Source organism: Misgurnus anguillicaudatus, chromosome 4, assembly GCF_027580225.2.
Source record: "Misgurnus anguillicaudatus chromosome 4, ASM2758022v2, whole genome shotgun sequence".
Taxonomy (NCBI): Eukaryota; Metazoa; Chordata; class Actinopteri; order Cypriniformes; family Cobitidae; genus Misgurnus; species Misgurnus anguillicaudatus.
In genome coordinates this window covers 17,733,053-17,758,178 of record NC_073340.2, presented here as the reverse complement: position 1 = coordinate 17,758,178, position 25,126 = coordinate 17,733,053, and the positions used below count along the sequence as shown (strand labels likewise).

The 25,126-nt window shown below is 37.0% G+C and overlaps 2 protein-coding genes across 2 annotated transcripts in view; one reads left to right on the top strand and one right to left on the bottom strand.

Moving 5' to 3' along the window:
- snx29 (sorting nexin 29) overlaps positions 1-13,733 on the top strand; it is a 124,051-nt gene extending 110,318 nt beyond the window's left edge. The window contains exon 21 of the mRNA XM_073866845.1: positions 10,220-13,733. Coding sequence (XP_073722946.1) covers positions 10,220-10,349 — 130 coding nt within the window. The 3' untranslated portion in view covers positions 10,350-13,733. The remainder of the gene's footprint in view (positions 1-10,219) is intronic.
- Positions 1-25,126, bottom strand: part of zc3h7bb (zinc finger CCCH-type containing 7Bb) — a 497,977-nt gene that overhangs the window by 294,857 nt on the left and 177,994 nt on the right. The gene's annotated exons all lie outside the window — the stretch shown is intronic.

Below are 25,126 nucleotides of genomic sequence, written 5' to 3'. Positions count from 1 at the left end.
CCCTTGATTGGTGGACAAAAAAGGACAGGAGCAACACCGTCATGACCGCAACCTTTTTAAAACTGATGCCATTAATGCGAGCCATCATTAAAACCCTAATCATGATTACTTAATAACTGTAAAAACATGCATCTGCGCGCACACACACACACACACACACACACACACACACACACACACACACACACACAGAACGCGATCATATTTTAAACACAATCATATTTTAAACACAAGGGACGTGTTGCTACAACTCATTGAAATGCATATCATAAATGGGATTAGTGATCTGACTTCGGACAGAGCGCAGCTCTCTGCACGTACGCGAGAGTGAGAGAGGCGCCAATATGCAGCGGGTCATATTCTAAACAAAAAGTAAAGTTTGCCTGAGCTCGCATGAAACGCATTAAACGGAACAAAGACATGAGGATTACTACTTTAGTTTATGTTTAGACTTCGGACAGATGCGAGAGCGCGTGCACGTGAGACAGAGAGAAGCGCAGCTGTTCATGACACGATGGATTTGCTATAAGGAGTCCAAGACGCGCGCATTAAGTGCAGGTACGTGCAAGAAGGAATTCTCTCTTTACAAGCTCTCCGCGTAAAGCGAAGCCCACAAACCCTCATGCGAGGAAAAGCATGCAATGTGGGTGTTAATGTAAAACTATGATGATAATAATAACCATTCCCCAACTATCGTCATGACTATCGCCATGAAAGCCCGCCATTGGCGATATGTCTGAAGATCGTCGATACACGATACTATCGTCTATCGGCACAGCCCTACTCAACGCGCTGCCATTGTTTGTTTACAATGCATGGAATGGTGCGCTGTAATTTGTGGAGTGGATTTATTGCATTCTGCAGAAAAGGAGGAGTGGTGTTTATTGCATTTTGGGAAAAAAGAGAGAAAAGATGACATTGGATATTGGATTTTGCATAAAATTAAGAATTTACTTTTAAATAATGACCTGATACAATACGGATTTTGGCAGTAACTCATTTTTTTATATTTTATTGCGCTTTGGAACCAAACTTTTCAAATATGCAACCAAACTTAGATTAAGATGCAGAAAAAGAAATTCAGACACCAGGGGCCGGATTCACGAAAACACACTTAAGACAAAAAATAAGAAAGTTCTTAAGATAAATTATAAGAAGTGCGTAAGAATGTTCCTAAGTGCAATTCTTGAACATTTCTTAAGAATTTCTCAATTTTTTTCATAAGAATATCTTAAATTTGTGTCTTAAGAATAAAATGACAAGCTTTGAAATTAATTATGATACCCTGCTAATGAGGTAACAATACACTTATTTATTAATCTTTTGACTACCTTGCGATCATTAACGCGATACAAACGAGTGATGCATTAAAGGAATATTCAATTTTCTTAAAAGAAAAATCCAGATAATTTACTCACCACCATGTCATCCAAAATGTTGCTCAGTCGAGAAGAAATTATGTTTTTTGAGGAAAACATTGCAGGAGTTTTCTCATTTTAATGGACTTTAATAGACACCAACAATTAACACTTAACTCAAGACGTAACAGTTTTTTTCAACGGAGTTTCAAAGGACTATAAACAGTCCCCTAGGACTATAAACAGCTGGTGCATCACGACCGGATCTAGACGAGAAGTTGTGGTTTAAAAGTGTATATATGTTGTTTTTCTTGTAAAAATGACAATCGTTTTGCTAGATAAGACCCTTATGCCTCGTTTGGGATTGTTTATAGTCCTTTGAAACTCTGTTGAAAAAAACTGTTAAGTGTTGAGTTAAGTGTTAATTGTTGGTGTCTATTAAAGTCCATTAAAATTAGAAAAATCCTGCAATGTTTTCCTCAAAAAACATAATTTCTTCTCGACTGAACAAAGAAAGACATCAACATTTTGGATGACATGGTGGTGAGTAAATTATCTGGATTTTTCTTTTAAGAAAATTGAATATTCCTTTAAGACTACTACAGGATTCGCTGTTGTAACAGAGGCCAGCTAGTATTAAGGCGGTGCGGTGCGTAAATATAATTCCATAATCTCCCAATCGGTCCGTCATATGGGTCGAGCGCTCTGGGTGTGCGTGCTTCACTCTCCATGCCCACGGCTTCGTCTCCCGCGACACGCGCTCACGCGTCAAAAGACGGACGCGGAGGGTGAAGCGTGTCCGGGGTTTCGGAGCCCTCGACTCACATGACAGAGCAATTACCGGTTCGCTTAGAGCGACTTTTAGCTGTTAAGTAATTTCACAGTTACGGAGGAAGTTAAATGTTTGCTAATATTATCACTAATACTTATTTGTGTTTCATGACATATTACTGAGTAAGCCATTAAACTTCATTATATGTGTGTGGAATTCCTCTTTAAACTAATCTATGTGAAGTAAACTGATTAAATTGCCATTTCAGGCTACAAAATACAACATGTCACATTTAAAACAACCACATTAACTTATAAAACATCTTACATTTTGAGATTTAAGACTACTGTAAGGTTATTCTAACTTTAAGATGTATTCTGTATTCTTCTTACGTTTTTTCTTAAGAACATAACTTAAGGGAAAAAATAAGAACTTTCTTAAGAAGCTTTTTTGAGAATACAAAATATTCTTAACTTTTTTCTTAGGCTTGAATTTAAGATAAAAATGGCAGTTAAGAAGATTTTTCTTCTTAAGAATGTTTTGTGAATCCGGCCCCAGAATCTTTAAAATGCCAATAGATACAGTATACACTGCTTGTCCGTCAATTAATCAAATGTTCATCCATATGGCATGTTTATGAGGCAAAATATTAATCCAAAATGGATGCTGTTTACAGACACACTAGTCCACACAAACAAATGAGTCAAAAACCAGCATTTCAGATCTCTTCATAACAGGAAATTTGCTTCACTTCCTGCATTTCACTGGCTAATTGTCTATTCCACTTGGGTCCTGGATCGATCAGTTCTGATTTCCATTCACGCGGCTGCATCACATTGGTTTATTGTTAGTTCAGTGTCTGGCAGCGTGACCCAATTACAAACAGGAAATTAATGAAAAACCCATTTTACCCTTACACCAAATCTGATTTGATTAAAAGAGAACCGTTGGCACATTCTGAGAAGATAATGGCTTTTTGGTTGGCCATGACTGGGAGATAATGTGCATGCCATGGACAGATGAGTCCAGATGAGCAGAAAGTTGATGTTTTAGCAGATTTTGACACAAAAGCATTTTTGCTGATGTACTGTATGACTCGCAGGATTATTTACAATGTGTAGTTTATTGGTTAATCACTTGCTTTTTAAACGCGTGCTATCTAGGAACCGTGTTTATTTAAAGCGTCAATGTTTGTCTGCCGGATCAATGTGATTTATGTGATTAACTGTGAAACAGCTCTCAGATCTGAAGTGTCTGTTCCTGCCATTAAAACACATAATAAGTACTAATAAGTATGTGCCAATGAAGCTGCCTCCTGGCACACAGACAATGGAAAGCTGTCACACAGGGGTTACGGTGATTGAACGCTGCCAGCGAGGGAATCCTTTCATGTTCAGACTGCTCAGTGTGCCGACTCTTGGCATCTCCTCGTGCCGCTGTCGGTTTCGAGTGGGGCCACAGAGGTTCTTGCGGGAAGGATTTTGTGGAACAAAAACGTTTTCAGTTTTTGAGTCTGTCTTTGAAATGGAAGACACTTCTGCTTCAAAGGACCTGAGGACGTCTCAGCAGAGGTCACAAGGGACTATTGAGTTATGTTCTGCCAAGTGAGAGAGATAAATCCTAGTTTGCGTCTGAGCCCCAAATTTGCTTTATACTGTTTTATACCCACCTAAACCCGCTACAAGAAGCCTCCCTGGCTGAGCACGGAGGATAAGGATGCTTTCCTCCATGGACAAATAAGGAGCCGAATCTCTGTTTTTAGATGTTATATAACGTGAGGAGGCTCCTTGAACGGCTACTCAAGTTAAGACTGCGGATCTGCCTTCTACACACACAACTGAATAGTGTTTCTTTGTGTGATATGTGTGTGTGCATGTTCTCATTTTTGGACAGACGGATGGATTTACTGGTAGGGGGCATGGCTGCACCACACTTACCTGCTTCTTCCCCGCTGCTCAGGCTTGATTGAAAGCTGCTCAGCACTTCATTCTTTCCCGTTCTCTATTACTGCCTGTCCAACCTTTTTTTTTTTGGGTCTTCTTTTATATCTCAGTCCTGTGCTGAATCTGACAGCAGCAGCACAGCTCACATCGTGTCGTGTTGGGCTGCCGGTTGCATAACCGTACTTCAGCCCTTATGTTCAAATTGAATTTCCTTTAAAACCTCCAGACCACTATTAGTTGTGTTTAATCAGTACGGCTAGATTTGCTCGCACTGCTCTATAAATTGCCTCTACAATGATGCTGCGACACTGTTTGTTTTTTGTTTATCGTCTTCTTTTCAGACCGACGAAAATCCACTGGAGATTTTACCCCGTGTTAATGCGTCCGGTGTGAGGCAGGCACATTAGGCTGGCTGAAATTCTTTGTTGTGATTCAATACTTCCAAAATGCCTGCCACTTATTGCCCACAAGTGTAAAATGAAGAACTATGAACTTAAAAGAAGTTTATTGTTTTTGTGCAAGCACAAATTAAATTGCATGTGTCGGGCTCTATTTGTGCCTTTTAAAATTTCAAATATTAAAATTCCCCTTTCATTTACTTAACAACAAGCAATCTGAGATACACATGTCGATCTTCTTTCAGACGAACAGATTTGGAGTTATTATACACCGTAAAAAATGTCTGTAGAAATTACAGTATTATTGGGTATTACTGGCTACTAGCTGCCAGTAACTTACTGTAGATTTTACATTTATGTTATTTACTGGTAACAGTTTGTTCAAAGTTAAATGAACATGAAACATTTTCAGTCGTTATCTTTTACAGTAAGTTACTGGCAACCAGCTGCATAATTACAGCTATTTTTTACAGTGCAATACATGTCCTTGCTCATCCAGGCTTTAGAAAGCAGGGATCGGGCAACAACTTCTGGCTTTGGGCCCCAAAGGAGTGCGTTTGTCCTTCGCAGAAGTAATCCACACAGCTCTATGGGGTTAATGAAGGTCTTCTGCGGATAATCAATGCGATTTTATAGGAAAAATATCCATATTTCATAAGTAGCTTCTAGGGATGCATAACGATTAATCACGATTAATCTATAGCAGAATAAAAGTTTTTGTTTATATCATATATTTGTGTGAACTGTGTATAATAATTATGCATTTATAAATATGCACACATGCATGTATAATTATATATATATATATATAATGAAGAGTTTGGATCCAAAACGCAATAAATCCATTTTAACAAATTTCGGTAAAAACGTGTTTTCTATACCAAGAAACTGACAAGATGAAAACCATTTTCTGTTACAAACTTTCACATAGCATCTTTAGGTTATAATAACATTAAAAATTGAAATCCATAACTTGATTTTCAAAAATTTATTATAATTATTTTTTCCAAAAAAATGCAATAAATCCATGACAAGTTTTTTTCAAAATGCTATAAATCTATTAATTCAATGTATAAATGTGCATTCATCTTTGCCATTTTATATTCATTTAGTTGAACATTTGTACACACTGATTCAAAAAATAAACATTAATGGGATTATTCAAAACACTTACTTTGTCATATTAAGAACAGTGTCATTGCTGCAGTTATACTTGACGTCGTCGCTTAACATTTTTCTCAGCGATCAGCTGTAAAATGTTTTGGTCCTGCTCGATTTTCATTGACTTTGAGTAAAATTATAGAAAAATTTTCATAAGATCCCCTGGGGTCAATGTGTTAGCATGAGAGCAACTTGATGCTGTCGGGAGAACAAGCGGTAGTCTCCCGAGTGCCTCTCGCGTAAATTATTAGATGTTGATGGCTTACGTTTCTTTCTCGTCACAGAAAACCACCACAGGTTTATCAATGCCATTAAAGTATTATTTTGTGTTTGTCTGTTTGTTGATCACGTACAAAGTAGATGAGGAAAACTAGGATTCTGTGTATTCAATGCGCCACCATTGTTTGTTTACATTGCGTGGAATAGTGCACTGTGATTTGTGGAGGGGATTTATTGCATTCTGTAGAAAAGGAGGAGTGGCGTTTATCGCGTTTTGGGAAAAAGATGACAGAATAACACGGCGGATATTAGATTTTGCGTAAAATTAAGAATTTACTTTTAAATACTGACCTGATATAATACTGATTCTAGCAGTAACTCATTTTTTTCAAAAAATAATGTTTATCGCGTTTTGGACCCAAACTCTTCATATATTTATATTAGGGGTGTCACGATTCTCCAAATCCTCGATTCGATTACATTTTCGATTCTAAGGTCACGATTCGATCCGATTCTCGATTTTTACATATTTTTTATATGGCATATAATTTAGACAAAAATTATATGCCATTATTTATTATTATTATTATTATTATTATTATACTTTAACATTAACATGCACATTGCACAACTCGCATGGGGGTTTGTGGGCTTCACTTAACGCGAGAGCTTGTAGAGAGAGGATTCCTTCTTGCACGCACATGACTATGCGCGGTTGGCAGTTACATGGATCGAGCGGATGACGTGACGAAAAATAATATTTTAATTAAATTCGGGCGGGTGCCAGATCGACTGCTTGTTATTAGCTGTGTCCTTCTAAGCATGCGACCTCTCTGTCTTTCATACTGGCAGCCTCAGAAGTTCAAGAAGAGAACTGAAATGAGACGGTCTAGCCTTCTGAGGACCCAAAATTTGCGTCACCTGCTGCACACGCCCCCAGTAGCGCCCACCGCGCCTGTCAGCAGAAAAAAGCGGAGACATTTCTGACTTATTAAAATAAATATGTAATCAGAAAAATATTAATTTATTTTAGAACATATGACACATTGATGTAGATTAATCTATTCAACAGCATATCAAATAATTAACCTAGAAATATACGCAACATAAACAGAATAATATTAACACAAAACATCACTTATAATACTAAAACAGTGACAAGAAAAAGTTTTCTAATAAATACACACACTTATTTAATAAACTTTTAATTGTTTGGGATATCCTCGGCTGTTAAGGATCCATTCGTTCTATCATTAACAGCGCGGAGAAATTAGGATGCATTTTGACAGCTCTTATCAACGCGGGCGAAGGAGGTACGTGGCAAACTCAAAAAATGAGAATTGAAAACAAAGGAAATAGAATGTCAGAAAAGGGTTGCCTGGTATAAGTTTTACAATGTGGTAAATCAGGATGACACCAGTGCAGGCTATGTAATTTGTGCGTTTAATTTAGGCTATTTATTTATTTATTTATTTTTGTCCCTGTGCGCCGATCGAAGACGGAGTTCACTGCTGATATTCTGAGAGCTTTCTAGTCTCGCGGCTGTCATCAGCACTTAATGCACATGGACTTAATGCGCGTGTCTTGGACTCATAGCATCTGAAATAAATCCAGCATCATAAGCAGCTGCCCTTCTCTCTGTCTCACGTGCACGCGCTCTCGCATCTGTCCGAAGTCTGAACATAAACTAAAGTAGTAATCCTTATGTATTTGTTCAGTTTTATGCGTTTCATGCGAGCTGAGGCAAACTATCCTTTTGTTTAAAATATAACCCGCTGCATCTTTGCGCCTCCCTCACTATCGCGCACGCGCAGAGAGCTGCGGTCTGTCCAAAGTCAGATCACTGGTAATCCTGTTTATGATATGCATTTCAAGGAGTTTTAGCAATACAACCCTCGTGTTTAAAATATGATCGCGTTCCGCTGGACAGATGGTTTTTACAGGCATCTCTGAGAGGATTTTTTCCTCGCTTGGCAAGCCGACCGGACGTGAAATGGGGCGTGGCAGCATCGACGATCCCATTTTTTAATTCGAAGTTCGAAGCTGTGACTTAATTTCGATCGATTTCGATTTAAAATCGAAATCGTGACACCCTTAATTTATATATTAAGTATTTATATATAATATTATAAATTATACATAAATATACAAATGTATAAACAAATGTTAACTTTTCTTAAATATATACATGCATTAATCACGATTAATCGTTATACATCCCTAGTAGCTTCTGGTAACGACGCCATTTTGGACTCACACAATTCATGGGTCACAGTGCAACATACCTATTGCAACCAGCACTTACTAATCTAAAACTTTGTGAATTTTTCTTAAAAATCGCATCGATTACCGCAGTGGTTCCCAATTCCAGTCCTAGGGCCCCCCCTCCCAGAATGTTTTAGATGTTTCCTTATATGAAACACCTGATTTCACTCATCAGTCTCCTTAATTAACACACTAACGAGCTGATAAACTGAATCAGGTGTTTTTATATATGGAGACATCTAAAATATTCTGGGAGGGGGGGCCCGAGGACTGGAATTGAAAACCACTGTGTAGAAGACCTTTTATTAACCCATTGGTGCTGTGTGGATTACTTCTGCAAAGGATTAATGCATTTTTTTGTGGTTTAAAATCAGAAGTTGTTCCTTGATCCCTGTTTTCTACTGTTAAAAAGCTTGGAAGAGCGATGACATAATATTTAAACATTTTCAACTTAAAGTGAGAAAAGTTTTGTTGAAAAATGTAACATTTTTATGCGTTACCAATTGAAGTAACTTTATAAGTTGATCCAGTGTTTACTTTTTACAGTGTTTACAGGAAAATAGGTTATATAAAAACACTATGTACAAGAAGAGAATATAAACTGTAAAAAAATAAACACAATAATCTGTAAGTAACTCATTAATGTATAAAATTACATTTTCTTTTAACTATATCTCGTCAATCAAGAGAAAACGCTTCCCTGCCAATGACGAGTATTTCCGTCTTTCCGCAATACCGCTATTATCCACCACCTTCTGCAACTTTTTAAACCTGGAAGTATTGCCCTATGGCAAGCTGCTGCATGTCCGTGTCTGTTTTAAAGATCGCTCTGAATGGGATCTCTATGAAAAGTCCGTCACAAAAATGGAATTATCTCTGCTTTTTGCTCAAATTGTAGTGTTTTTGCAGAAACCTACCCATATTCAAAAGCTGATTACAAAAAAACTACTGAAGGTAGGATGAAAGTTTTTTTGTTTGAAAGCAGAGGGTCTGTTCTTTCATTTGGTATATTGTATGTTTATATATTTAAAGAAGAACATTTTCTGGAAGGCATTAAACTTTTGTGAAAATCATGAAAAACGCTGGCAAGTGCAAGTAAACATAGAATATAAGCAGTGTAATGTTATGTTAACAGTATAATCCATACATGTATTTAGTATTGCTGTGTAAATTCAACCTATTGTGACCCTTTCAAGGAAGTTTGCAATGACTTTGCTTGATCTTTTGGCCACAAACTCCCCAAAATGTGATTTTTTTGGGGAGATATTTTCGGCAGTGTTATTGCACCAACTCTCAGGCATCACTCCTGTCTGTCGCCTATCCGCGCACACTCTCCGTTCCCGTCATATAAAATGATTGGTAACCTAGCAGGTAACTTTCTCCAAGCAGCTCCTTGTGTTGCCCTCAACACATCTTTGCACTGTTTGTTTGCCCATGAAAATTTCTCACCTGCTGGAAGGATGGGTGTTAGGTCAACAGCAGTGTACATCAAAGGTGATACGAGTCAGTGGCTCACACAGCTCATATGTGACATGCATGTAGTTCTCATGGTGTAGCCTACATGTATGCCAAGACTGGAGCCGTCACTATCTAGTGTTTTTGCTGATATTGAAAGTTTGAATTTCTTGCCAATGTCATAAAATTTTCATCTATTGGTGCTGTCCGATGTAAACGTACTGAGTGAGCCGCAGCTGTGTGGATAGGGTTTGACTTTTACCCAACAGCAGCTGAGTCTATATAAGCCTTAGGTTTCACACACTGTGTCTCACAAGCACACTCAGCCCTCAGGTGTTTTTCACTTTGTGCTAAACTCAAAAACTTATTTCAGTTCAGGTTTGTAAGCCTTGAATTACTAGCAGTGTGTTTCTGTGTAACCTGCAATGATTTTGGTTTGTGGAGAACTCGTTTCATTGTTTATTTACTTACTGGAGGGATATGTATTCATTGTTAATGCGAAGATCTCTGGGCTGTTGTTTCCTCTGCATTTTAGTGCTTGGTTAAAATCAGTTTTTGCAAAGGTAACACAAGTGAACATCTAAAATGAGGCAGGTGGAGGAAGACAAAGAAGCCCAGGGTGTTTAATTTTTGTTTGTTTCCAAACAGGGACGCCCCAGTAGCCGGCGAGAGTGGAAACAAAACTGCCCGGTCCAAAGCATCCAGCAGATTCCCAAGGTTGGGTCGCAACTCGGGCCGAGAAGCTCGCAACCCCGAACCTCAGAGCGGAGACCTTTAACCTGATGCACAGGATGTACGCAGAAACTGCTGCAGGCTTCTAAAACTTTGGAGTTTAACCTAAAAATATATCTGAGGGAGCAAGAGGTAAGAATATTTCCCACAGTCCTCGGAAATCCAGGAGCCTCTTTTCTATTATGGATGTACACACCACAACAGTTGGCGAATCAACGAGACTGCAAGAAAGAAACATTTGGCACATGTCAGTTAAGTGGTGGAACTTTCAGTTACTGTTGTGCCTAGCGATCTACAGGCAGATGTTGCTTTGGGGGAGAGCCAAGATGGATTTTTTACTGCAGTGATATGAAAGTTTTATGAGACTGCAATGAAAATTGTGCTATAGTTTCATTTAGAAATAACTTGCACATCATTATGATTTCATTTACAGTATGACTTGTCTGTGGCATAAGAGATTTTTTTGTATACATTTTGTTACCATGCTTTGCTGTTGAGGCACAGTAATGCCAACCAATACTTATGAGCGCATTATAATAAATGTACCAAACAATCACTCTCTACCCTCCCCATAGAGAAATCCACAATGTCTACAATAATTTAGCCTTTAGATTTTTGGCTACGATCAAACTAGAAGTATAGTTTTACGCATATGCGAAGGTCTGCGTACAGTTTGTGTAATGCAAATTTCATCATTATTGTACGAATAGTATGCGCACACTGTACGCACACCACCAGATTTTTGTAACCGCTCGTACTATGTAATACGTATGTCGCACATGCGCGTAGAGGAGAATGTAGTATGAAGCCGAGGAGATGCATTGCATTTTGTCGCAATGTGCATGCAGCGAACGTCTGTGTACACGTACAAGTCAAATAACCTGTGCGCGTACCTTCGCGTACACGTAAAAAAAACATATATTTCGGCTTTACATGACAACGAAAAGATGTAGTAAAAACAGATAAGTTTTGCTTTGCGTTTTTGAAAACATTCATTTAAGACAGCGCTGTCAAAAACATCTGCGTTTGCACGGATCTGCCAAGCAACTAAATACAGTACATTGTATTTTGTGTGCCAAGCCAGTAGTTGGTGAGGTTACTTTGTAAAGAAGAACTACGAAAGTATCACGCAACTTAGATTTATTACTATCTTGAACTATAAAACTGTAAAATTTTGTAAACCTTGTAAGAGAAGCGTTAATAAACTCAGTTCTTTAGGCCGCCATTTTGGTTTTGGTTATATTCACACATGCGTATAGACTGAATTAAAGAGCACCTATGGTCCGATTCACAATTTTACATTTCCTTTGGTGTGTAAGTGTGTATTAGTACATGTTAACGATATGCAAAAGGTACAAACCCTAAAGTAAACGATGATGCGAGTTATCGTTTCCAACGTAAATCTCTATTCTTGGACTACAGCAAACACACAGATTGTAGGCAACAGTTTACTTCCGAACAGATCAATGAGCTTTGTACAAAATCATAGCGTTTCAGGAAGATAGGATATCTGGAGTTACAAAAATGTACGGTATGTGTAAAATAATGGGTGATTCTCACGAAATCCAGACTTAGAAGGTGTCCAGCATCAGATTTTTTTAAAAAGCCATTGAAGCCATTTTTTTGCATATATAAGATTAAGGTCTGAAATTACTATAACCATTATTTTTAGAGGATTTAAAACATACTTCCTATAGAATTTTTAAATTTTTTAGATTCTCATTATAAAAATTATCATTACCGCAACATGATATTACATTAAATATATGCATTTACAAAATCATGTTTCGGTAATGAGAACTAAAAAGTTGTCTAGGTACTATGACAAACAAAATTTCAACTTTTATCTGGAGAGAAAAAATAAGAACTGCTTACCTGGTAGCCATCTTGAGTGTCACAGTCAATTATGTCCCTTCCAACAATTTTTTTTTTTGAAAATGTTAGTTCATTGAGAGCTTAAACAGTGATTGAAAATTGTTGCGGAGGATGAGAAAAATTTTCTTGGACACATTTATATTCCTTATTATTGTCTCTGCATTTGCCAATGATCACCAAATACCACATGTTTCTTTACTGTAAATGTTTATAGTATAACATGCACTGAAGCTTTTTATTTTTTAGATTTTTTAATTATAAATATTTCCATGTCAAAGAACCAAAATGCAGTCATGGACAGGTTGCGGTAATGAAAAATTTCCCTTTAAATGTGAAAAAAAAAAACCCAAAATTGGTTTGTATGATGTCATTTGAAATCATGTGCAAAATAATACATGAAGAGATAACTGTAACTGTATGCTTCTTATTTTGATACTCTTACTTTGCATTTACTTTTTTTATCAGAATGTTTCATGACACCTCATAAGTCGAATTTCGCGAGAGTCACCCTAATGTGTTTTTGAACCATAAACCACGCAAACACATTGTATTATACCAAATACAAAAAAATAACATTGTTTTAGCAAAAGTTTGCGTTTTCAGTACCCCAAAATGTTGTCATGTAAATAAGCAGCAAAACTGCACAAAAACTTTCCTGTTTATGATTAAAACGTTGTAGTGTAAAATGCCCCTTAAATTATTGTCTATTGAAGACCAGAATGTGATGAAATGCTTGTCAAGTAGATCTGTCCTGTGTGACAGATCCAGAGTCTTTCTGTCCCTGAAAAGCAATTATTTGAAATTTCCTTGGCAGCCATATTATCCTGTATGATTTCAGAGAGGACAGCGGGCACAGGCAGGGTGCTTGGCATTGTGCTGAATGAACAGGAGAGATTTTCTTAGCAGGGGAGCTTCTACTAAATGAACAAGCAAAATCATTTCACCCCTATATTTTAACTAGAAGCACAATGATCATTGGCCAATATTAGGATTAAATCGTTTTTATGGTTCTTGACAAATGACTCACATTGTCAAATAAAAGGTCATGGAGAGGAAATAGGACATTAGTAAATACTGTAAGTGAAATGTCCACTATTAAATAAAGTACACTCTCAGAAATAAAGCTGCAAAAGTTTTCACTGGGACAGTACCCTTTCAAAAAGGTCCACATTTGTACCCAAAGAGTGCATATTAGGTACATATTGGCAGTTCAAAGATACATATTTGTACCAAAATGGTACATATTAGGACCTTTTTAAAGGGTACTATCCCAGTGTCAGCTTTGTATCTTTATTTTTGACAGTGTTTGATTTTATATTATAAATGCACTTGTAAGTATAGAAGGCTGACACCGAGCAAAGCAATTCTGTGCTTTGCATATCTGTCTGTCTGCAACCTTTGTACTAGTAATAAGCAACTGTATATGATGTTTTTTTAAACCGAGCATCTTTCTGTCCCAAGTTTAAAGGGAACAAGATGATTCGCAGTGCCACTGCCGCCAGCATTAGAGTAAAAGAGCTTACTGAATACATGAATAAATATAAGTACAATCGCATTTGTTTTCTGTGTCAAATTTGTAATGGATGCAGATATTTTATGGGGGAGGTAAATCATGCGGTAAGACTTAAGTTGGTGATGCGATTGTTCTGTAAGGCATATGTCTATTTCAAGGAGTTTAATGATATACAGAACAATACAGCTAATTTTTAACTATACAGTAGTGTGCGCTAAGAAATTGTAAAAGTATTTTACAGGCTTAAAGTATAAAAAAACATCAAAGTAACAGTTTACTCAAAAATAATCATTCTGTTATATTGTTTTAGACTTTAACATACCAGCCTGATCTCAGAGGAATTCATATATATTTTACGAGTTGGCTACTTCATATGAATTCGTATGAAGTTAATCATGCAAAAACGTATGATTATTATAAAAACAGTATCGAAACCCCACCCCTGAACGGGGTCAAGGCAATCGTACAAAAATTTACAAATGTGGTTGTACGAATTAATACGAATTAGCCGCCTTGTTAAATACGTACGAATTGTTGAACATACTATAAGCAGAAAAATACGGAAGCCGAGAGAGGACATGCACTATTATTATTTTTGCTTGCTTGTTTTCTCGTAATCACGAGATAACAAAAGTGGTTTTCTCGTGATCACGACTTAATTTTCTCAGTTATCCTACCATGATAATCCAAATGTCATAATGTAATTTACTGTCCATAATATTTAGTGTATTTTGAAGTGGATTGCTAATGCATATGAGTTGGGGTCTTCGCCGTTACCACATGTAGTTAGCCGATAGACTTAATAAATAAATAAAGTTGGACGGTTTATGTTCGTGAATTTAGGGACCATCTCTAAAGTAATACTGTACACGTTTCTATCTTCAATAGTATTTAACAGTTTATTAAAATAAATATCAAAAATCTAGCATTATAGCTGACAACCACATAAACACATTGGTTTTGTGGCTGTTTGTTGACTTTAAGTCATTCCATTTAAATGCTGTTAAAAGTAGATGTCACAGGTCGAGAAGCGGACCGCCCCTGTCGTGGGTCACGCTCCTCCTATTTCCACCCTGAGGAGGTCCCAAAACACCCCAATGACCAGGCAGACAAAGGAATAAAAATTAGCTCGCCCGAAAATCAACCGCCCCTTCCGGCTTTTCTAACTTCATTAGATCGCCCAATCATCAAACGCCACACTCATCTCCACACCTGTTGCTAATAAAACACAGATTTGTGTTGCCACGGAGTTCCCGGAAGTGGCTGGTGTTTGGGGATTACTGTCCGGGCGGAACTGATCTCCATTACTTTTTGGTTCCGCCCCTCAAAGTCACTCTGTGACATAGGAACGTGTATATTAATGATTAACATAAAGACGGTCCCTAAAGGCACCACTGTAAAAATGTAAATATTGACAAATCTATTTCAGATTGAGTGAATCTCTGATCCAAGTAAAATCTAATTTGTTCATTCATGCTAATTTAGCAAATTATGCTTTTGCTGTTTACAAACAAAACAACACGTTCTATCAAGTACACGTAAGCTTTAATCACATCTCAAGAATACAACTTTTGTTATGTCGAGATCACGAGAAAACAACTTTTGTTATCTCGAGATAACGAGAAATTAAGTCGTGATCACGACAAAACAAGCAAGCAAAAATAATAATAGTGCATGTCCTCTCTCGGCTTCCGTAGAAAAAAGACTTTTCTGAAGAATAGTCCATGCAGTTTATACTGCTGTAAACAAGGGGTTAAAATTTTAAAGAAAGTACAGAAAAACACCACTATAAAAGCACCATAAATAAGTCTGTAGATTGTATTCACAGTAATACTTTATATCTGCCATCTGAGCCTTGAGTGATAACCTCAGATCTCAGATAACTGGATAAAGAGGTAATGAAAAAAAATGAGCATGTGCTTTATTTCTCTTTATTACTGCCATCATTTAAAAACTAAAGTTTTAGGTAAGTTTGTTTTTCATTTGAGTTTTATTTTTCAAGAGAAGACCACAATTTAGTGTGCAGATACTGTAGAGTAAATATGACTACTTTGCAGCTAATAGTCAAACATTGGGATGTTGTCGCTGTTGGTTACATTTTGACTGCAGATAATTGTAGGTATATGTAAGATTTACAACCTATACATTCCTTAGAAAGTATACAGTAGTTAAAAATAGATGGCACACCTCAAATTGATACTTTCTACAAAACAAAGTTTGATTTTGAGTCTGTGCTTAAAGTGGGTTGAACAGAATTAATTGCAGAAGTTTATTACTATGGGTTAGGGGTTTAAAAACTCTTCACTAGGATAGATATGAAAGATTAATTACAGTACTGCTTTGCAAAGCATAGTCTCAGCAAAACATCTTTTAAAAAGTCTTTGTGGACAGTACTAGGCAAAAGTCAAACACTTAATAAAGGTTTAAACTTCTTCAGGGTTTTTAGGTTTCTCAATCTCTGTCATTTTGATGATCCAACACAGATTCGGGTCAAGTCACAGGTAGGTACAGGTATGCTTCTTTCTTATATATTGTGTTATATTTGAAGAGTTTGGTTCCAAAACGAGATAAACACAATTTTTTGAAAAAAATGAGTTACTGCCAAAATCAGTATTATATCGGTCAGTATTTAAAAGTAAATTCTTAATTTTACGGAAAATCCAATATCCGCCGTGTTATTCTGTTATCTTTTATCCCTTTTTTCCCAAACCACGATAAACGCCACTCCTGCTTTTCTACAGAATGCAATAAATCCGCTCCACAAATCACAGCGCACCATTCCACGCAATGTAAACAAACATGGCGGCGCGTTAAATACACGGAATCCTAGTTTTCATCATCTACTTTGTACTTCGTGATCACCAAACAAACACAAACAAAATAATAGCTTGATGACATTGATAAACATGTGACGGTTTTCTGTGACGGTAAAGAAATGTAAGCCATCAAAATCTAATAATTTACGCGAGAGGCACTCGGGAGACGGTCGCTTGTTCCCCCGAAAGCATGAAGATTCTGTCATGCTAACACATTGACCCCAGAGGATCTTATTAAAACTTTACATTATTTTACTCAAAGTCAACAAAAATTGAGCAGGACCAAAACATTTTACAGCTGATCGCTGTGAAAAATCGACGACGTCAAGTATAACCGCAGCAATGACACTGTTCTTAATATGACAAAGTAAGTGTTTTGGTTAATGTCATTAATGTTTTTTTAATCAGTGTGTACAACTGTTCAACTATATGAATAGCAAAGATGAATGCACATTTATACATTGATTGAATAGATTTATAGCATTTAAAAAAAAAACTGTCATGGATTTATTGCATTTTGTGGAAAAAATAATTCGTTTTTATAATAAATCTTTGAAGATCAAGTTATGGATTTTAATTTTTTAGGTTTTTATAACATAAAGATGCTATGTGAAAGTTTGCAACAGAAAATAGTGGTTTTTATCTTGTTACTTTCTTGGTATAGAAAACACCAAAGTGACTTATAGTGCATTCGAGGTACATGTTTGATCAGTGCATTATATCTGTTCTCTGGGAATCGAACTAATGACATTTACACTGCAAATGTAATGCTCTGTAACTGCATACAAATTTTCCACATGCAGTATTGACTACCATCCCCTATGATATCTGTCAAATTCCACCCCCACAGACCTGATTTGACTAATCAATATCTCATTATATTGAATAAAGTGTAACAATTACACAATGGCTGAACATCCTTGCATGCATCTAAAACAGTTATCCACAAACTTTTGGAAAACATTATACATTTTAAGATTGTTACAATCAAATCTATCCCAATAACCTGTTTCCAAATATCAAAACTTTACTTTCATAAATAAAATAGTACTGTATTAACTTAATATTGACAGCTGGTGAATTAAATCCTTCCACACTTAACCCACGGGAAAACAATCCTTATTAATTCTGCAGGGAAACTGCAGACTTGGCAACACCGGTTTTCGTACCACATTGGACCGCTCTAATATGGCAGACGGCTTGAGTATTATGGCCCATATAAACAGCTGCTAATGACGCATCTATGTATTTATATCTGTGGCTAAACAGATTTCTGGAACAAATACCTTCGAAAATAAAAATGTTTTGGTTTACTAAAGACAGAGACGGCGTACATTTGATCTAAGGTAATCTATTCATTTATTAAGCTTGTTATCAGAAATAATCTACTCTAGAGGGACCTGTTGTTTTTTTTTTTACACAATTCTAACGGAAGTTAAGTTTGGGCCACAAAACCATACACATATACATTGTATATGGAGCCTATATACACTATATTGCCAAAAGTTTTGGGACACCTGCTTTTATATGCACATGAACCTGAATGACATCCCATTCTTAATCCATAGGGTTTAATATGGAGTTGGCCAAAAGTTTAACAGCTTCAAATCTTCTTGGAAGTCTTTCTATAAGGTTTGGGAGTGTGTTTATGGGAATTTTTCACCATTCTGATGTTGGACGAAGGCCTTGCTCGTAGTCTCCGCTCTTTTTCATCACAAAGATGTTCTATTGGGATGAGGTCAGGACAGTCAAGTTCCTCTACACCAAACTCATCCATGTCTTTATGGACCTTGCTTTGTAAACTGGTGCACAGTCATGTTTCCACAAAGTTGTAAGCATGAAATTGGCCAAATGTCTTGGTATGATGAAGCATTAAGAGTTCCTTTCACTGGATGTGATTGGATCACCTGAATTACATAATTTGGAGGGGTGTCTTAAAACTTTTATATAGTGTATTTCAATATATGGAGCCATTCCTTGAATATGCAGTATGTTGAAATATGGTATATACAATATATTAAATATTGACATTAGTTTTATTTTAAGGTAAATCTTTACATATGGAAACCTATAAATAAAGTGGAAAACTATAAATAATGCACTCTAAAAAATGCTGGGTTGTTTCAATGTGGTTTGGGTCAAATATGGATAAATCCAACTAGACATTCTAGGTTCATTTAATCCAATGGATGGGTTTGACCCAACCATAGGTTAAAACAACTCGTCATCAATAAACTCCATTGTCTGATTTGTTAACAAGTGACAGTTAAGTTTACAAGGTTCAGGCTGTTATGTTTTAGTAAGGGAGTTTTGCTTTGTGTTTACAGTGCGCAATATAACATGTGTTCATGTTTCACATGTAAAAAAACGCTGTATTTTTCAGACAATTCACTTCTCTCTATAACGCTGTTTTCACTGTCCTAAAAACGGCTGATGTCTTCCTTGTTCTACGAAGTCCTTCAGAAATACGTTTCGAGTTCTGATTGTGTAGTTTGTTTAGTGTGTCGTGATTCGATAGCAGCTTAGCTAGCCATTAGCTTAGCTGGCAAGTGATGTATTCCTGTGGGCGGAGTTTAGTCAAAAACTGTACTACTGACGTCATTAAAGCAGGAAGTAGAGGGCTGTAGTCCAAACCGGCCGTTCACTGTTGGCTTTGAAAGGGGAATTCTGTTAAAAAAATATATTGTTTGGCAGTGAGCTTTATCATTTTACAGATATTATTTATGCTTTAACAGCAACATTACACACTATAGGTTTTAAAAAATGGGATCAGAAAGAATGTGACCTTTAAAGTCACAAGTATACAGAATATATTCCACTTACTTGTTTCCTGTTATGTCTCTGAAATATTCAGGACAGCTCTGACCAAACACTCAAAATGTTTGTCTAATTTTCTTCAGGGATTTCAGCAGAATGGAAATCTTTGCAACTATTTAAATGAGTTAGAGAATTTGTTAGGGAATAGCTACAATATGTGACAGATTTTATGCCAATAGTCAAAAGTCTGGCTGGCGACACTGCGCCTGATTTATAGAACAGATTGCAGCTCTGAATGATTTTATTAGTGACAAAAATCACTGAAAATTTGGTGTGTAATAAACTTTCAGTAAACTTTTGGAATTTAAGCCCTAAAATCTCCCTCTTAGTGCCACCCATGGTTAAAAGTAAATGACTGCCTGCTGCAATCTAACACGGAAGAGTCACAGCTGAGTGAATACAGGCCAGACAATCTTTACGCTTCCACTCGGATAAACATCCAGATGATGTTACTTGTGCTCTTGGTCATAGCTTAGCAGCGTTTAAAGAAACACAGGTCATTTATTTGACTGTATCAGTAGTGAAGATACTATAAATGTTCCTGTTAGATCTGTATTATTAGACACACACACTGTCAGAAAAAATGGTCAAAAAAATTGTCCCAAGCTGTCACTGGGAAATACCATTAAAAATTTACCATTTAGGTACAGATATGTTTGCATTTGCTCCCAATATGTACCTTTGAGGTACTAATCCAGTATGAACTCTTAAGCCCGGAGTATTCATGGGTACGTCACTTCCGCCATGTCCGCTGCCAAATTTGTTTCCGTCTTGGCAGTGAACACAGCATATCTAATGTGCTAAATGATCACATTTATTAGTTTAAATAAGGGCTTACCAGAGAAAAAATGCTGACAGTCAGTCCAGTTGTTCCCGATCGATCGCAAGATTGGGAATCTTGCATTATTTGTCATATTCTGTATTAAATATTTCCAAAAATTTAAAAATTTTCATAAAAATAAATACAATATAATATCTGCCATTATATATAGAGTAGACAACTTGGTAAACATTTTTGGGTTTAATTTACTAACGCAAATGAACAATCCATCTCATAGCACTCTGTATCCTGTTATCATAACAGCTCTGCACCCCACAGTCAGTGAATCATATCTTCTGAGTACGCATAAAACCATTATCTCTACTATATTATTAAGTTTAATGGTAAGTTATAATGTATTATTTTTATTACGATACACACATGAAAAGTCCTCCTGAAACCTGTTTGGCGCACCTGCTGTTTCATATGCAAGGATCTGGTGAAGCAATATCATAATGTATTACAATTTATTGTTTTGTAGTCCTTATAAGTTGCTGGGACACAAAAGAAAGTCTCCTGTCCATAACATCTCAGCGGGAACAAATGTGCACATGCAGAACTGTGATCTTTCAGGCTTGCACTTGACAGTCACATACGCTCATAATTAAGTCAAAATGTCAATTGGCGAAAAATTCAATAAAGTTATTTGTAAAGTAAAAAGTTTAGGGACGAAAAGTGGTTAGGACATAACTGTATGAATCCATGCATTACTGTAGGCTTTTAAAGTGACACCTGTATGTTAAACAAAAAACAATCTGCAACTTAATGTTATATTTATTTATTTTTTTCATTTGTTTCGCTGTTCTTATTTTCTCACTTATGGGTTACTTGATTATTTAAAGAACTTTTACTATTCAATTAAAGGATTAGTCAATTTTCTTAAAAAAATTATTCAACACCATGTCATCCAAAATGTTGATGTCTCTCTTTGTTCAGTCGAGAAGAAACTATGTTTCTTGAGGAAAACATTCCAGGACCTTTCTCATTTTAATGGACTTTAATGGACCCCAACACTTAACAGTTCCAATGCAGTCCAAAATTGCAGCCCCAAAGGACTCCAAACGATCCCAACCAGCCACAAGGGTCCTATCTAGCGAAACGACCGTCATTTTCAGCAAGAAAAATCAAAAACGTGCACTTTTAAACCACAACTTCTTGTCTTCCTCCGGCCGTGTGACGAGCCAGCTCGACCTCACGTAATTGCGTAATGACGTGGAAAGGTCACGTTTTACATATATGAAACGCACATTTGTGGACTTATTAAAAAATAAACTGACACAAAAGCATTAACAACTTACACCCTGAGGCTATTTTGGGGATTTCTGCCTGGATTTGGCCTACCCAATTTCAAAAGCTTCCCATACCCACATGCAGAGGTTTACATACAAAACTTTGGTATCATTTTACAGGAAACCTGAATTCAAAAGTTATTCTTATTTTACCGAACGGTGTGAAAAAAATGTTTTTCATATAAAAGTACTTTGTTTTGTTTGCACATACAATAAATAGCAAGGGAAATGCTGAGATTCGAAGCTTTCAAACAGTATCTCATATGTGGTACTGGGGTCCATAAGAGACCACTTAAAATTAAAGGAATATTTTATATGAATTCATAATAAGTAATTTTGGACCTGGGACAGGGTCCTAGGGTTTAAGGGGTTAATTAGTATCATTCCACATACAACAACATCGGAACGGTCCTCTTTCTCCACACTTGTAAACACTGGGGTGTAGTTTCCATACGTCATCCGCGACCTCTTGACGTGATGACGTATTGCATGAGGTCTCGCTGGCTCGTCACACAGCCGGAGAAAGACGAGAAGTAAAGGCAAACCTTTATTCTGGCAATCTAACTCCTTTGGAATAGCATAAAATTGTGGCTGCTGTGACCATAGACTAAAGCAGAGTACGCAGTTGTGACCAGCCACAAAATGGCTCCGACGAAACAGTGACGTCACGTGGTCCGGATGAATAGCCTGTTTTTATGTGTATGCGAAAGTATGCGCACTGTCTTGCAAAGTGTTTGACCTGTTCGTGTACACACACATTTGACACATGTGCATTGTGACTGCATGGGCTACATACTACATTCCCCTCTAAGCACATGCGCGACCTATACGTCTACAATGTACGTGTGGTTTAAAAAATCTGGCGGTGTGCATACAGTACACACACACTCTTCTGATGGTAAATGTTAAATGGACTGCATTTGTATACAGTAGCACTTTCACAGACACATGGCCATCCAAATCGCTTTACAAATTGCCTCACATTCACCCATTCACTCACTCATTCATACACCGACGGCGGTGTCAGCCATGCAAGGCGCCATCCAGCTCATCGGGAGCAGCTGGGGTAAATATGAATGAAAATTGCATCACACGCACTGTATGCGGACTCTCGCGTACGTGTAAAAATTTGACCCTACTTCGGCCTTTTAGGTGCAATGGTGTACAAAGGGTACCATCCCAGTTGACAGTTTATCATAAGTTAAAACATCACTATAACATTTATTCAGCTATATTTGCATGATTTTTCCCACAGAAAACAGTTACTTTAGTTAAGTCAAGGCTGTTGTATAAACAGTATTTTAGAGGGGGTTTTTTGGAGGAAAAATGAATACAGCAGCCATGTTTTAACTTCTATTCTCAGCAGCTTTGTATGATTGATTTGCATCTCAAAGCTCTGACTGTCTGTGAAAAAACTTTTTAGCTTTACTTTTCTCTTTAAGAAATTCAATTCTTATTCAAACTCACTGTTGTGTGGACAAGACGTCGTACTGTATTTCGAACTATATACATAACCTTTAAACTAAAATCCATTTGATTGATTTCATAATTTTTTTTGTATAAAGTTATGTTTATTGCCACATACTTAACATTTTCAGCAAACTTCGTAGATTCACTGTGCCTGGCACAGCCACCAGTTGAAGATGCAGAAGCATAACAGTCAATAAAAACCAGAGGGAGCGTGCAGACGCTTGCAAATTGCCCACAAATTTCACACCCGTTTCCAAATCTAATGCTTAATGGGGAGGAGCGGCCGTCAGGTTTGTAAATACAACATGTGTCGTTGCATAAACAGTTGGTCTGAAAGACGAGCCAGATTTAGATTAGTGATCATCTGTACGCTTGGCTCGGTTTGCTTTCATGGAAAAGCTGGGAGGAGACATCATATCTGGACCATCTGGGATGTAAAAGAAGGCCCTAGTCATAGCCTGTAAGAAAACACGGCGAATTATGTGTCATTTTGTGTAAGTAACACTGCATGATGAGCACAAACAACATTAGTCGTATCTTTATCCAACAAACCTACTGTATCGTGATTCAATGTGCTAAAACCTAACAAGACTGGTGCCATTATAGATCTGTTTTGCATGGAGCCTTTGTGGTTTTTGCAGATGTAATTATGATTCAATTATTGTGATTATCATGCTAATCTGGGTATAGGGAAACATGAAAACACTTATCAACAAAGAAACAGGTATTTAAAGGAGGAAAGAAAACCCTATGGCTCTATTTTTGGGAGCAACAGATACTTCAGTACTCTCTTTGAGGTGTCAGGACATGACTTGTGTAGATCTGGCTCTACTGACTCAATGCTGTGTGACGGCATTCGGTGGCTGTTTTTAGGATATGCTGGCCTTTATATGTGCTGTGTAAACCAGATGATCTGTGATATGGAGATGATAGCATCCTCGAAACACCTGGATTCATTAATTTACACACATGGTGAACTAACCATATCACCTTACACCAACAAAACTATTAATTTGCAATCCAACATGAAAAATACTGTAGTAAACCATACCGTAAGTATTACATACTCTCACGAGAATCTTTCATATTTTACAAGTTGGCTATTTAGTATAAATTTGTATTAATTAATTAATTAAAAAACAATAATGAAACCCCTCCCCATCTTTGCCCATAACCCCAACGTCACAGGTGCTAAAGCCAATTGTTCAAAAATGTACGAATGTAGTCGTACAAATTAATATGAATAAAAAAAGAACAAATTGTCATTAAATAGTGCTAGTATGGCACTCTTCAAGCCTCATTAATGTTCTTCAGGACAAATGAATTTTTGCCTGAGAAAGGGCTTCATAAAGTAAAAAAAAATCAGAAAGTTACACTTAACAAAGTTTTGCAGTCATGCAATTGCTACACAAAATTGTTACATTTCACACTCATGTACTGCGGAGTTTCCTCTCCTTGTGCGGCGCAGGCGATTCCTCACACCTCTTTGCACCCGATTTTTCTTCTCATATCACAAAAAGGTGCTTTCTTCACAGACTTTACAGCATCACACCGTCTCTGCCTTCATTTATCATGTCCCGCAGCATGTTTTTATTGGCACCGAATACTGATTTGACATACCAGAGAAACCTTACAGGAACACTTTGAACTGCCATCTCTCACAACGCTTTAATAGCAAGATCAAGCACCACTTGACAGATACAAAGGTGTGAACCAGGAGGAATTGAGATCTGCAAGGTCACGCTGGTAGTGTACGTGCGTAATGCTGTTTTTCGCTGGATCATGACACTGTGAAACCAGTCATACATTTATAAGCTATATTTGTGCATTGTCTTCCTAGTGAGGTTATGAGACTGAGGTTAATCTGTGGTTACTGTGACCTCGTCAATCAAAATTCTTTAGGTTATCAATAGTTATTATATGGCTCGTTGGAATGCTTGATTCTGATTGACCAGTCGCGACATTTGCGGTTATGATATAGAGGGTATGCATCAATGTCACTTTCCACTTGACCACGCCGGAACTCGCCCTGTTGAGTGGCAAACGGTTAGCGGCTACTGCGAAAATGCCAGTAAAACGGACTATTATCAGCTTAAATTGAATTTAGTTGGACTTGATAGCAGAGGTGGACAATACTTAGTTACATTAGTAACATTTTCCAAGCATCTGTGCTTTATCAGGGTGTTTGTATTGGGAAAAATTTACTTCACTAAAGCATATAAT